This window comes from Oryctolagus cuniculus, chromosome 5, assembly GCF_051225735.1.
Source record: "Oryctolagus cuniculus isolate XC-2025 breed Fujian yellow rabbit chromosome 5, ASM5122573v1, whole genome shotgun sequence".
Lineage (NCBI taxonomy): Eukaryota > Metazoa > Chordata > Mammalia > Lagomorpha > Leporidae > Oryctolagus > Oryctolagus cuniculus.
Window position 1 is genome coordinate 16,334,282 of NC_142871.1, and position 14,096 is coordinate 16,348,377.

General features: G+C 43.5%; 1 protein-coding gene and 1 non-coding gene across 2 annotated transcripts in view; one reads left to right on the forward strand and one right to left on the reverse strand.

The window, feature by feature from the left end:
• Nucleotides 1-676: 676 nt before the first annotated feature.
• Nucleotides 677-14,096, reverse strand: part of CCDC170 (coiled-coil domain containing 170) — a 157,039-nt gene continuing 143,619 nt past the window's right edge. The window contains exons 10-11 of the mRNA XM_070073404.2: nt 8,332-8,568; nt 677-4,240 (exon numbers count right to left, since the gene is read on the reverse strand). Coding sequence (XP_069929505.2) covers nt 4,040-4,240; nt 8,332-8,568 — 438 coding nt within the window. The 3' untranslated portion in view covers nt 677-4,039. The remainder of the gene's footprint in view (nt 4,241-8,331; nt 8,569-14,096) is intronic.
• LOC127493327 (U6 spliceosomal RNA) lies at nt 8,142-8,243 on the forward strand. Its single transcript, XR_007923384.1, has one exon. It is a non-coding gene; the product is annotated as a U6 spliceosomal RNA (small nuclear RNA).

Sequence of the window (14,096 nt, forward strand, 5' to 3'; positions counted from 1 at the left end):
ATGTACAGAATTTGTCTTATCCCATGTGCCCTTTCTACTAGAAGTCCCCAAGGATTATACTCAAGCATTTTTACCACCTCCATATGTATGAAAGATGATTGTGTGTACACTTGAGTCACACAGTAGAAATAGTATATATAAATGTGGACAAACAATGAAACTTCATGCAGTGGAGAAGACACGGTACTATCCACTGGGTACTATTTTTATTTTGCTATATGAATCCTGATGCAGAATTAAAGTCAAAATTAGAAAAGTAATATAACTCATTTCTGTTTTTTAAATCATATCTTTGGCCAGTGTAGAAAATAAATTTAGGGCCAGCGCCATGGCTCACTTGGTTAATCCTCCGCCTGCGGCACTGGAGTCCTATATGGGCGCTGGGTTCTAGTCCCGGTTGCTCCTCTTCCAGTCCAGCTCTCTGCTGTGGACGGGGAAGGCAGTGGAGGATGGCCCAAGTGATTGGGCGCCTGCCCCCGTGTGGGAGACCAGGAGGAAGCACTTGGCTCCTGGCTTTGGATCGGCGCAGCGCCTGCTGTGGCAGCCATTTGGGGGGTGAACCAACAGAAGGAAGACCTTTCTCTCTGTCTCTCTCTCACACTGTCTAACTCTGCCTGTCAAATAAGTAAAATAAATAAATAAATAGAAAATAAAGTTACACAGAAAGTACACCAAATTCATTAAAGATTGTATTTGAAAAATCCAAACAGAATTACAAAAACAATCCCCTCTCCCCCCCCCCCACACACACACAGACCCACAGCTGCACCAACGGGTATACGCTAGAGAGAGCCAGCGATGTCACTTCCTCCACTCGAGTGGGGGTGGGCGTACAGCAGTAGCCACCAATCCTTGGAGAATGGGAGGGGCCCTCCAGAGACTGCAGGCCCCCCTCTGAGAAAACTCGATGCTGCCTCTCTGGCCTCTGGCTGCTCTGGGTGCTGTCCTCAGTTGGGCTGCACAGGTGTATTTATGCACTTGCAAACACTACTTATCCTGTCATTGCACATGAAGGAGAACACTGGACAGAGCACAGCCACACCCTCTGTGGGGTCTGCTGCATCCACCCTACACATGCTGAGCTCCTTAGTTTTCTTCTGCATTTGTCATTTTCTCCGTTTTTCACCATCCATTCTGCATTCATTAGAGAGTAATTTTTTTTAACTTTTATTTAATAAATATAAATTTCCAAAGTACAATTTTTGAATTATAGTGGCTTTTTCCCCCATAACCTCCCTCCCACCTGCAACCATCCCATCTCCCACTCCCTCTCCCATCCCATTCACATCAAGATTCATTTTCAATTATCTTTATATACAGAAGATCAACTTAGTATATACTAAGTAAAGATTTCAACAGTTCACACCCACACAGAAACACAAAGTGTTAAGTACTATTTGAGTACTAGTTATACCGTTAATTCGCATAGTACAACACATTAAGGACAGAGATCCTCCATGGGGAGTAAGTGCACAGTGACTCCTATTGTTGATTTTACAATTTACACTCTCATTTATGACGTCAGTAATCACCCAAGGCTCTTATCATGAGCTGCCATGGCTATGGAAGCCTCTTGAGTTCATAGAGAGTAATTTTTTTAAAAGAAGATCTTCATTCCCCACCATCTCACTTATTTTGTGTAGTACTATGAATTCTTCGATTTTTGTTTATTATTATTTTTGATTATTGATTATTTTGATTATTTTTGATTAAGACAAACAACAGTAGTGCATTTATTAAGCTTACAAAATTAAAATATAAAAATGTCATCTAGTATCAAGTCTATATTCAAGTTTACCAAATTGTTGAAAGAATATTTTAATGTTTTTTTACGCACAACAGGATCCAATCAAGTTTTAGCCCTTGCAATTGATCATAATGTTTTGTTTTTTTAAGATTTGTTTATTTTGAAAGTCAGAGTTACACAGAGAGAGGAGACACAGAGAGAGAGGGAGAGAGGTCTTCAATCTACTGGTTCACTCCCCAATTGTCTGCAATGGCCAGAGCTGCACAGATCCAAAGCCAGGAGCCAGGAGGTTCTTTCAGGTCTCCCACATGGGTGCAAGGGCCCAAGGACTTGGGCCATCTTCCACAGCTTTCCCAGGCCACAGCAGAGAGCTGGATCGGAAGTGGAGCAGCTGAGACTCGAACTGGCACCCATGTGGGTTGCCGGCATTGCAGGCGGCAGCTTCACCCACTACGCCACAGCGCCAGCATTATATCTTCTTCATCTCCTTGGTTTAGAAGTCCGTGCTTTATACATGACATCAACTTTGGAAACTCATGAACTACTTGTATAGTTTTAATTTTCTCTTAATGTTTGAGTGCACTGAACCTATTTTTTTTTCTGTTTCCTTTAATTAGACACTAGTGTTTTTTCAATGATGATTAAAAAAATACATTTCAGGCCAGCGCCGCGGCTCAATAGGCTAATCCTCCACCTAGCGGCGCCGGCACACCGGGTTCTAGTCCCTGTCGGGGCGCCGGATTCTGTCCCGGTTGCCCCTCTTCCAGGCCAGCTCTCTGCTGTGGCCCAGGAAGGCAGTGGAGGATGGCCCAAGTGCTTGGGCCCTGCACCCCATGGGAGACCAGGAGAAGCACCTGGCTCCTGTCTTCGGATCAGCACAGTGCGCTGGCCACAGCGTGCTGGCCGCGGCGGCCACTGGAGGGTGAACCAACGGAGGGAAGACCTTTCTCTCTGTCTCTCTCTCACTGTCCACTCTGCCTGTCAAAAAAATACATTTCATATGGTAGAAATAAGATAAATTGTCCAAAAGAGTAACATGTGTTTCTCGGTCAAGTTAAAAATATGTCTTCCTGGACATTCATAGAAACAGAAATTTTAAAAGAAGGCAGGGTGAACAAAATTAATAATAAAGCCCTTAGCCTGAAGAAGAACTTTTGCTGTGGATGCACTTGATATATTAGTAAATAAACCAACTAGGTGTATTACCTTTTAAAGAAATTCTATAGGTTACACTCCTAAATCTATAACTACATCATATAATTCACAATTATATGGATATTTTCCTTCTTTAATGTTGGATTCACATTAAAAACTTCATGATCAAAGTACTGGGATCAGCCCTGCTTAAACACTAAGAATTACCAGCCTGGAGGAGGGGTTAGGCTTAGCATTTAAGACACAGGTTAGGATGCTTACATCCCATACAGGAGAACCTGGGCTCAATCCCTGGCTCCACTACTGACTTCAGCTACCTACTAATGCAGATCATGGAAGGCAGCAGTGATGGCCTAAGTAGTCACTCCTGCCACCTACCAGCTCTAAGCTTTAGTCTGAACCAGCCCCAGCCACTGCAGGCATTTAGGAAGGGAACCCTGTCTGTCTCTCTCTGTCTCTCCCTCTCAGTCTCTCTGCCTCTCAAGCAAACAAACAGGAAATTACCACCAGGTGTCATCTGGTAGCAACATTTAAAACAGGTTAGCTTTCTTCCTTGACTTCATACCTATCTAAGTTTTATCCAGGTAAATTAGGTGTATTGCCTTTTAGAAAGGCTGAGTAGGTTACACTCAAAGATCTGTCACTTGGGACTTAAGTTCATGACCACAGGGATGGTTTCTTCCTTATGCAGGAGAAGCTGAGGCTGTGGAGCAGCAGGAGAAGCAGGGCCTTTGATGCAGAGCCAACTGAACTCAACATCGTCTTTGAGCCCCAGAGAGATTGCAAAATAAAACCATTAAAGCTTTTCCACATAGTCATTGTGAGCATTAAATTAGCTGGTAAAGAGCCTGACTCATAAGCAAACACCCTGGACATGTTAATCCCCTACTCCCATTTCCAAGTCTAGATGTGCAACCTGGTGGAATTCTTCTCAGTCCCAAAGTGCTAGCAAATAAAATAATAGGTGGTTTTAGTGCTACACAATTATCTAAGGCTGGCACGTTTGAGATGCTTTGGTCAATGATGCATTCTTACCATATGAATAAAGTAGACAAGATTCATATACAGATTACATTTAAAAGAGATGGGGAATTGTGTCCCATCTCTTAGCCCCACCTCACTTGAGAGACCCAATGTTCAATGAGGAAATTTTAGGTGGCTTTGCAGGTGTCTATCTTGCCCAGTAGTCACATCTTTGATGCAGGCACAGGTGACAAAATGATGCTGATGTGAATGGATCAGTCTTTCAAGACATTTGATGATTTCATAGTCAGGAAGAGCGAGATTGGTCACATTCAAGCCCAACATCTTGGACACAACTTCCCTGAAATCCACCAGCTACAAAATCAAACAGAAACACATTAACTGGGAGCTCAAGATGTATCAGCTACTGCTGGGCCAGATGCAACAACAAAACAAAACAAACTGGAAAACCTAGGTTTGCATGATGTAAGCAAATTCCCGAATCATTTTAGCCTTAATTATTTCACTCACTAAATAAGTCAACTTGCCTAAGAAACACTTCTAGATTCCCTTAAGGTGATGACCCAATTGATATTGTATTGGCTACCAAGTCAAGAATCCCAGTTAATGATGGAGTTTGTGGACTCAAAAGGCTTCCATAGCCTAGCCAGCTTATGTCAAGAGCCTCGGGTGGTCACTGACATCATACATAAGAGTGTTAGTTGTTAAATGAACAACAGGACTCATTGTGCATTAACTCCCCATGCAGGACCTCTGTCCACATTGAGTTGTATTGAGAGTTAACTGTAAAACTAGTTTTCAGTGTGTGTGTGTGTGTGTGCAAATTGTTGAAATCTTTACTTGATATAGGATTGGTCTTCTGTGTACAAAGTTAATTGAATCTTAATGTAAAATGGGACCGGGAAGGGAAGACGGAGGAGGAGGAGGTGTGGGAGGGTGGGTATGGTGAGAAGAATAACTATATTCCTAAAGTTGTACTTATGAAATTTGTATTCCTTAAAAAATAAATTTTAAAAAATAATAAAAAATGAATCCCAGTTAAGGAACCATGAATGAGACTCTGACCTCATTAAAACTATTTTCTCAAGTCTAGGATGGGACTAACCATCTAATGATTTCAAAGGCTGTTCTGCGATCCATCATGGGAAGCAGGATACACAGCAGACTCACAGAATGGCAGATGTCCCAAGTAGCACTCTGGCCTCAGAATCAGCCCTTAAGGCATTCGGATATGGCTGAAGAGCCCATGAGAGTATTTTAGGCATGGAAAGCCAAGACACCCTGGGAAAAAAAGAAAAAAAAAAAAAAAGAAGACCTAAATGGAAGATCTCTGTGATCCCTGTTGGAATAAGATCGAAGTTGGCGAACTCAAAAGGCTTCCATAACCTTGGCAACTCATGACTAGAGCCTAGGGAGATTACTGACACCATAAACAAGAGTGTCAAATTGTTAAGTCAACAACAGGAGTCACTGTGTACTTACTTCTCATGTAGGATCTGTCCTTAGTGTGTTGTCCAAAGTGAAGTAATGCTATAACAAGTACTGAAACAGTATTTTACACTTTGTGTTTCTGTGTGAGTGCAAACTGATGAAATCTTTACTTAATACATACTAAATTGATCTTCTGTATATAAAGATAATTGAAAATGAATCTTGATGTGAATGGAATGGGAGAGGGAGTGGGAGATGGGAGGGATGTGAGTGGGAGGGAAATTAAAAAAATACACAATTACTCTTAGGTGTTTAATTAATGCTATAACTAGTACTCAAATAGTATTTTACACTTTGTGTTTCTGGAAGGGGAGAGGGAATGGGAGAGGAGAGTGTTATGGGTGGCAGGGAAGTTATGGAGGGGGGAGCTATTGTAATCCATAAGCTGTACTTTGGAAATTTATGTTCATTAAATAAAATAAAAATTTTTTTAAAAAAGGCTGTTCTGAATATTGGCAAATGAAATGATGACTGGGTATACACTTCATATATTAAAAAAGATTGAAGTGTTTGTGTCAATGGATGCTAAATTCTATGCAATGGAATTTTAACCAAGCAATGAACTTCTTTTCTTTTTTGGTAAAGATGTGTTTATTTGAAAGTCAGAGAAAGGAAAGATAGTGGGGAGAAAAAGATCTTCCATCTGCTGATTCACTCCTGAGATGGCCACCATGGCCAGGGTTGAGCCAGGCTGAAGCCAGGAGCCAGGAGTTTCATCTGGGTCTCCCATGTGGGTGACAAGGGCCCAAACATTTGGGTCATCTTTCATTGTTTTACCCAGGTACATTAGTAGGGAGCTGGATTGGAAGTGGAGCATCCAGGACTCAAACTGGTACCCATATGGGATGCCAGCATTGTGAGCAGTGGCACTCCCCACTGCACCACAATATCGACCCTCCAATGAACTTCTTAAACCAAAGGGAGAACAAATGGCAAGTTTAAGCTGATGAAAGTAGAAAGACTTCCCATTATTAACAAGTCACATCACACATATTGACACCTCACAACCCATAACATTGCACAATTCTGAGATAGTATTTGTTTATCACAAAAGGAAAACTGGGAGGCCAGGAACAATGGCTGCAATATACCTCATGAAGATCAGTGTTGAGGTGCAGCAGGTTAAGCCACCACCTGCAACATAGGCACCCCATATCACAGCACCAGTTGGAGTCCCAGATTCTCTGATTCTGATCCAGGTCCCTACTAATGCACCTGGGAAACCAATGGAAGATGGTCCAAAAACTTAGACCCTGGCCACCCACATGAGAGACCTGGATGGAGTACCAAGCTCCCAGCTTCAACCTGGCCAGCCCCAGATGTTGCAGCTATTTGGTGAGTGAACCAATGGTGAAAGATCTCTTTCTCTTTCTATCTCTTGCTTTCTCTCTGCCACTCTTCCTTTCAAATAAATTACAAAGTAAACCTTTAAAAAAAAAACTATGTCTCATAGCTCTTTGAATTCTTGTAGGCTTCTCTCTGTGGTTCTAGGCCAATGCAGAAGCTGGCACATCAGGGATGTCTGAGCAATACCTCAATAAGGTACCTTCCATTTTGGAAAAGATGTGATGCAGCCTAGATGCAGTTACACCTACAAGAACTGCCTTCCCAACATTCCCATTCCAGTTGCTTCCCAGCCTACTTCCCATGCAGAGTCCAGTTGGAGAATTGTAATATTCTCTTTACCTACTATGGTCTAAACACTCGTGTCCCCCTCCCAAATTCACACATGTTGAAACATAATCATTAATGGGACAGATTAGGAGGAGGGGCTTGGGAGGTAATTTGGTCTCCATGATGCTAGCATGACTGGAGTCTCCATGATGGGATGGGAGCCTTTGCGAAAGAGGCCTCAGAGAGCTTCCTTGCCCCTCCCACCAGGTGACGACACAGTGAGAAGGCACCACCTATGAACCAGAGGCTGAATCTGAACGCACCTTGATCTTGAACTTACCAGCCTGCATAACTGTAAGAAATATGTGTCTGTTGTTTAGAAGCTACTTGATCTATGATAGCAGCCTTAGGGGACCAAGACAACTCCCAAGTCTCCCTCCAGCTTTACCACTCTTTCAAAGGTGGCCAAAGCTCTTCATTCCTAGGAGGTTTCATCCTTAGAACACTCACTCTCAGTTTGACTTTTCCCAACTCTGCCTGACACATGAGCCAAAGCAGAGGCAGCCAGAAAGAAAGAAAGAAAAATACCCTAGGACCAGAGTCTACTCTCTGCCCCTTTGAGCTTCAGAAAAAGAGTGACATGAAAGCCAAGGCAATGGGGGTCAAGCTGCCCCGGACATGTTTCTTTATGCTTGACCTCCTGATGTGGTCGCCAGATAAAAGGCGCAACCAGCCAGCCAATGAGTCCTTTTTTATGGCTAACATCTGTGCTTGGTCGACCATCAAGTCTGAGTGCCACTGTTTGAGACATAGGGCTGTTTCCTGCCCCGATCTCCACTACAGATAAGGCTTCTCACCTGAGGTCCAAGCCTTGGTTAACGTTAAAAAATCCAGGATGATGCAAACTTCAGAGGCACCAAACACAATAAAAACCTGACCACGAACAGAACTTGGTTTCTCACCAGCTTTCCACTGCTTTGATAACTTTACTTCTTTTTACTCCCTTACAAGCCATGTCATGAAAATGTTCAGTTATTTTTCTTCACAGGGTAAATCATAATGGTTATTTGAATGCCAAAAACATGCTGGGAGGGAAGGCAGATGTGTTGAAATGAAATGGAAGCTGGTTTTGAAGAAATTAATGAATAATGCCCTCTTTGGCAGCCCATATACAAAATTTGGAAGGATACAGAGATGAGCATGGCCCCTGGGCAAGGATGACACCCACATTCACGAAGCAGTCTAGATTTTCAAAACTAAAAGGAATGGTGAATAGTGATCAAGTTTGGGATTATGTTGTCATTTCCTAAACAAGGTTTTACCACCAGCTTCCTACCCACCTGCTTTTCTCTCTTTTCTGCTTCTTCCAGAGATTTTTTTAGTGTCTTCATTTCACTTGTCACCACTTCTATCATGTTTCTGGCCCTTTCTTTATCCTCCTTGGCATCATGCTCAGTGGTATCCAGTTCTGACTTGACAGATATCAGCTTCTTCTCAACTTTCTCCTTCATCTTCTCCAGCTTGTCTCTGGATTTAGTTAGGTCTTCAAGGGCTTTGGTCTGCTCCAAAGTTTTAATCTAAGAAATCAAGAGAATATTGACCATTTCTATTGTATTTATTTAGAAAAAACATATAAGCAAGACAACCCAGAAGTCAATGGAATTCACTTAAAAACTGTTTTATGAATAAAGAATGGAATTCATCCCAAACAGCTCAATAGATTTTGCTAGCCATTATGTTCTGGATCAACATATCTTGAGACAGCCACAGTTTATAAACAACATATAGAATGTCTTCACTGGGAAAGTCAATGAGATAAAATTGGAGACAGCATGATTCTGGGGTTAGATATTAAAATAAAGTCCTCAGGCAACTTGTCCTTTGTGCTCCAAACAATGGTCATCTCCTATACACAAACATTAGGAAAAGTAAAACACTTTCACTTATAATTGCATCCCATCTAAAATGCCCTTGATGAGGTTTCTTCATGGCTGAGAGGATAATTTAGATCGGTGATTTTCCAGAAGAATCTTCTAATTTCATCAATGAGTATGGGAGGTGGGAGGTGGCATGTGGCGACTGCCTTCCCCTGCAAACAAAGGAGCAGGGTCCCTCCTCCCTCCAAATTGCTGTCCTGGGGTCCTCAAGAAAAAATCCAGAGTGTCCTGGAGTGTGAGGCACACATTTCCTATTAGCTCATTGTTCAAAATCAAACCAGAGCTGGTGACAAAAAGAACCTCAGTAAAGAAGGAATGGTATTCTGACACATGCTACAATGTGCATAGGCCTTGAAAACACTATGCTAAGTGGAATGAATCAACACAAAAGGAAAAGTATTACATGGCTGCTCTTCTGTGAGGTAGCTAGAAAGGATACTAACCCGGGGGTGGGGGGAGACAGAGAGACAGAGAGAGAGAATGGGGGAGCTGTTGGTGGGAAGATGGAAATACTCCGGAGATGGATGATAGTAATGGCTGCACCAAAGTGTAAATATCAAAATTTCACACCTGATAATGGATAAAATGGCAAATTTTAGGTTATGTTTATTTTACCATTATAAAAAGAATTTGTAACAGTTTATCAGAGACACACAAAAAATTTTTAATGATCACTAAAAATAACCACTTAACATCCACAAGGATGGCTAAAATACAGACAGACAATAACAGTGTTTACAAGGATGTGGAGAAACTGGAATTTTTACACACTATTTCAAAGAATATAAAATGATATAGCTACTATGAAAAATAGTTGACCAGTTTTCAAAATGTTAAACATAGAGTTACCACATGACTCAGTAATTCTACTCCTAGGGGTATATCCAAGAGAATTGAAAATTTATGTAAATGCCCAAAGAAGCAATATTCACAATTTCTAAGAAGAAGAAGAATCTAAATGTCCATCGGATGAATGGAAAAACAAAATGTCATATAGGGGCTGGCACTGTGGTGTAGCGGGTGAAGCTGCTGCCTGCAGTGCCGGCATCCCATATGGGTGCCGGTTCAAGACCCGGCTGCTCTTCTTCTGATCCAGCTCTCTGCTATGGCCTGGGAAAGCAATAGAAGATGGCCCAAGTCCTCAGGCATCCTGCACCCACATGGGAGACCCAGAAGAAGCTCTAGTTCCCTGCTTCAGATCTGCTCATCTCTGGCCATTGCAGCCATTTGGGGAGTAAACCAGCAGATGGAAGACCCCTCTCTCTCTCTCTGCCTCTTCCTCTCTAACTCTGCCTTTCAAATAAAATAAATAAATCTTTTTTTAAAAAAAGTCATATAGCCACACAATAGAATATCATTCAGCAATATAATGAAATATAGTAGCATGACATGATGCATGGATGGGCCTTGAAAACATTATGCTAAGGGAAAGGAGAGAGAGACAGACTTATGTCACTTATGTCATTCATTTATTCCCCAAATACCCACAATAACCAAAATTGGGCCAGACCAAAGCAAGGAGCCAAAAATTCAATCCAGTGGCTCACAATGGTGGCAAGAACCCAAGTACTTGAGCCATCATCTAATGCCTGCTAGGGTGCACATTAACAGGAAGCTGGTTTGGAAGCAAAGGTGGGACTCTGATATGAGATGCAGTGTCCAGGTGGCTCCTGACTGCCTCACCACAATAGCCACCCCCACATATTGCATTATTTCATTGACATAAAGCACTTGGAGAAAACCAGGGACTGATGGGGAGTGAGTGGGTGAAGGGACAGAATGCAGAGTAACTAGTTATAGGCAGGGCATTTCTTTTACAGGTGATGAAATGTCCAGAAATTAGATAGTGGTGGTGTTTGCACAATTCTGTGAATAAACTAAAAACCACTGAATCTTACACTTTAGAAGACAAATGGCAGCTGGCGTTGTGGCGCAGTGGCTAAGCTGCCTCCTGTGATGCCAGGATCCTTCATGAGTGCTGTTTGGAGTCTCTGTGCTCCATTTCCAATCCAGCTACCTGCTAATGTGCCTCGGAGGCAGTGGAACATAGCCCTGCCACCCACGTGGCAGGCCTGGATGGAGTTTATGGCTCCTGGCTTCAGCCTGGCCCCGGCCCAGCCATTTTGGCCATTTGGGGAATGAAACAGTGGATGGAAGATCTGTCTTTCTCTGTGTGTCCCTCTCTCTTTGCAACTCTTTCAAATAAATAAATCATTTTTAAAATGTTTCATATGTGAATTATATTTTGATGAAGCTGTTATCTGAAACTACATGTATAAAAAAGCCCTTAAATGGCATCAAAATTAATTACTTTGAAATAAACAAACACAGACACACGGAATGAACAGAAAAACTGCAGAGTCCAGCAGAGCTGTGAATCTAACTCTGAGCTCCCTAACAGTTCAAACCAGGTCTGGAGGCATATTCTCAAAAAAAAGGGGGGGGGGGCAATATCTTGTGCTTTAATTTTGGTTCAAATCATTTTCAGAATAAATATAACGAAATAAAAGATATCAAATAATCCACGTTGGGAGTCCTGTGCCCCCGTCCCTCCTTTGTTAGGAAAGAAGGAAGTTCTCTCACTGCATCTCTTCTCATCCTATTGCTCCTGTGGCAGGATGTGACTAAGAGGATGTTCAAAGGAAGCAAGCCAGGGAGGCTTAGCTTATCCACAGGATAAAGGGTTGAGAGACCGGGGCCGGCGCCGTGGCTCGCTTGGTTAATCATCCACCTGCGGTGCCGGCATTCCATATGGGCGCCCAGTTCTTGTCCCGGTTGCCCCTCTTCCAGTCCAGCTCTCTGCTGTGGCCTAGGAGGGCAGTGGAGGATGGCTCAAGTGCTTGGGCTCCTGCACCCACATGGGAGACCAGGAGAAGCACCTGGCTCCTGGCTTCAGATCAGCGCAGCACCGGCCATGGTGGCCATTTGGGCAGTGAACCAACAGAAGGAAAACCTTTCTTTCTGTCTCTCTCTCACTGTCTATAACTCTATCTGTCAAATAAAAAAAAAGAGTTGAGATAAAAGGGGAGGGTAGAGGGAGCATATGAGGGTCTATGCTATCAAGGCAGCAGGAAATGCTTCTCGGAAAAGGTTGAAATGGTTCACAGAGAACTGGAGGTTCTCTCTAGCGAGGTGGTACCTTGCAAGATACACACCAAAAAATGGGAATAGATTCTCTTGCTTTAAAGATTTATTTTATTTTTATTTGAAAGTCGGAGTTACACACAGAAGGAAAGGCAGAGAGAGAGAGGTCTTCCATCCGCTGGTTCACTCCCCAGATGGCTGCACCTGCCGGAGCTGTACCTATCCAAAGCCAGGAGCCAGGAGCTTCTTCTGGATCTCCTACACAGGTGCAGGGGCCCAAGGCCTTGGGCCATCTTCTACTGCTTTCCCAGACCAAAGCAGAAAGCTGGATCAGAAGAGGAGCAGCCAGGTCATGAACCGGTGCCCATATGGGATGCCGGCACTGCAGGCGGCTGCTTTACCCACTACACCAAAGTGCTGGCCCCAGGAAATAGATTCTTAAAAATGTTGCTATTCCTGATAAGTGAAATCCTTCTTTGAAATTTTTTAGTAACATTAAAGTTGTTGAACTATTGGTTATTTCTTGACAAAATGTTTGAATTAGAGCATGTGCTCACCTGATCCAATCTTGGACAGTTCTTACTATCCCACTAGAAAGCCGGAGGAACGGGGCCGACATTGTGGTGCAGTGGGTTAAAGCCCTGGCCTGAAGCGCCGCATCCCGTATGTGCGCCGGTTCTAGTTCCGGCTTCTCCTCTTCCAATCCAGCTCTCTGCTATGGCCTGGGACAGCAGAAGAAGATGGCCCAAGTCCTTGGGCCCCTGCACCCATGTCGGAGACCCAGAACAAGCTCCTGGTTCCTGCCTTCGGATTGGCGCAGCTCCGGCTGTTGCGGCCTATTGGGGAGTGAACCAGCAGATGGAAGACCTCTCTCTTTGCCTCTACCTCTCTCTGTAACTCTATCTTTCAAATAAATAAAAAAGTAAAAAAAAAAAAAGTCGGAGGAATGGTAGAAATTATTCTAAGACTGGAACTAGGACATGACATGGAAGAGACATGACTGCTTGGAATATGGATGGCCAGATGGAAAGTCCAGTTTATATCTTCTGTGTCCTCATTAAATTGAGAAAAATATCTGCTGAACTCACAAGCCAATTTTTAACTACTATAACACATATAATTTCCAATGAGATAGTTATTTTTAAATATTTATTTATTTATCTGTTTGAAAGGCAGAGTGACAGAGAGGGGGAGACACAGAGAGAGATCTCCCACTCACTGATTTACTCCCCAAATAGCTGTGACAGCCAGTGCTGGGCCAAGCCAAAGTTAAGAATTTAAAACTTGCCGGCGCCACGGCTCACTAGGATAAGCCTCCGCCTTGCGGCGCCAGCACACTGGGTTCTAGTCCTGGTCGGGGCGCCGGATTCTGTCCCAGTTGCCCCACTTCCAGGCCATCTCTCTGCTGTGGCCAGGGAGTGCAGTGGAGGATGGCCCAAGTACTTGGGCCCTGCACCCCATGGGAGACCAGGATAAGTACCTGGCTCCTGCCATCGGATCAGCACAGTACGCCGGCCGCGGCAGCCATTGGAGGGTGAACCAACGGCAAAGGAAGACCTTTCTCTCTGTCTCTCTCTCTCTCACTGTCCACTCTGCCTGAAAAAAAAAAAAAAAAGAACTTGAAACTTCATCCAGGCCTCCTTTGTTGGTGGCAGGAACCCAAGCACTTGGACTATCTTCTGCTGCTTTCTTAGGAACACTAGCAGGGAGCTGGATCAGAACCAGAGTAGCTGAGACTCAAACAGGTGCTCTGATATGAGATGTTGGACTCACGACTGGTGGCTTAGCCTGCTGTGCCACAATGCCAGCCCCATAGATGAAATTCTTTTTGCTATGGTCTGAATGTTTGTGTCTCCCCCAAATCCATATGCTGCAATCCTAACCTCCAATATGATTTTACTAAGAAATGGGCCTTTTGAAGGTGATCAGTGGCCTTATAACAGACCACAGTGAGCTGTGCTGCCCCTTACACCATGTGTGGTCACAGCTAAAAGGGGCCATCTGTGAACCAAGAAGTGAGTCCTCATCAGATGTTGGATCTGCTAACACCTTGATCCTGACCTGTGCAGCCTCCAAGACTGCGA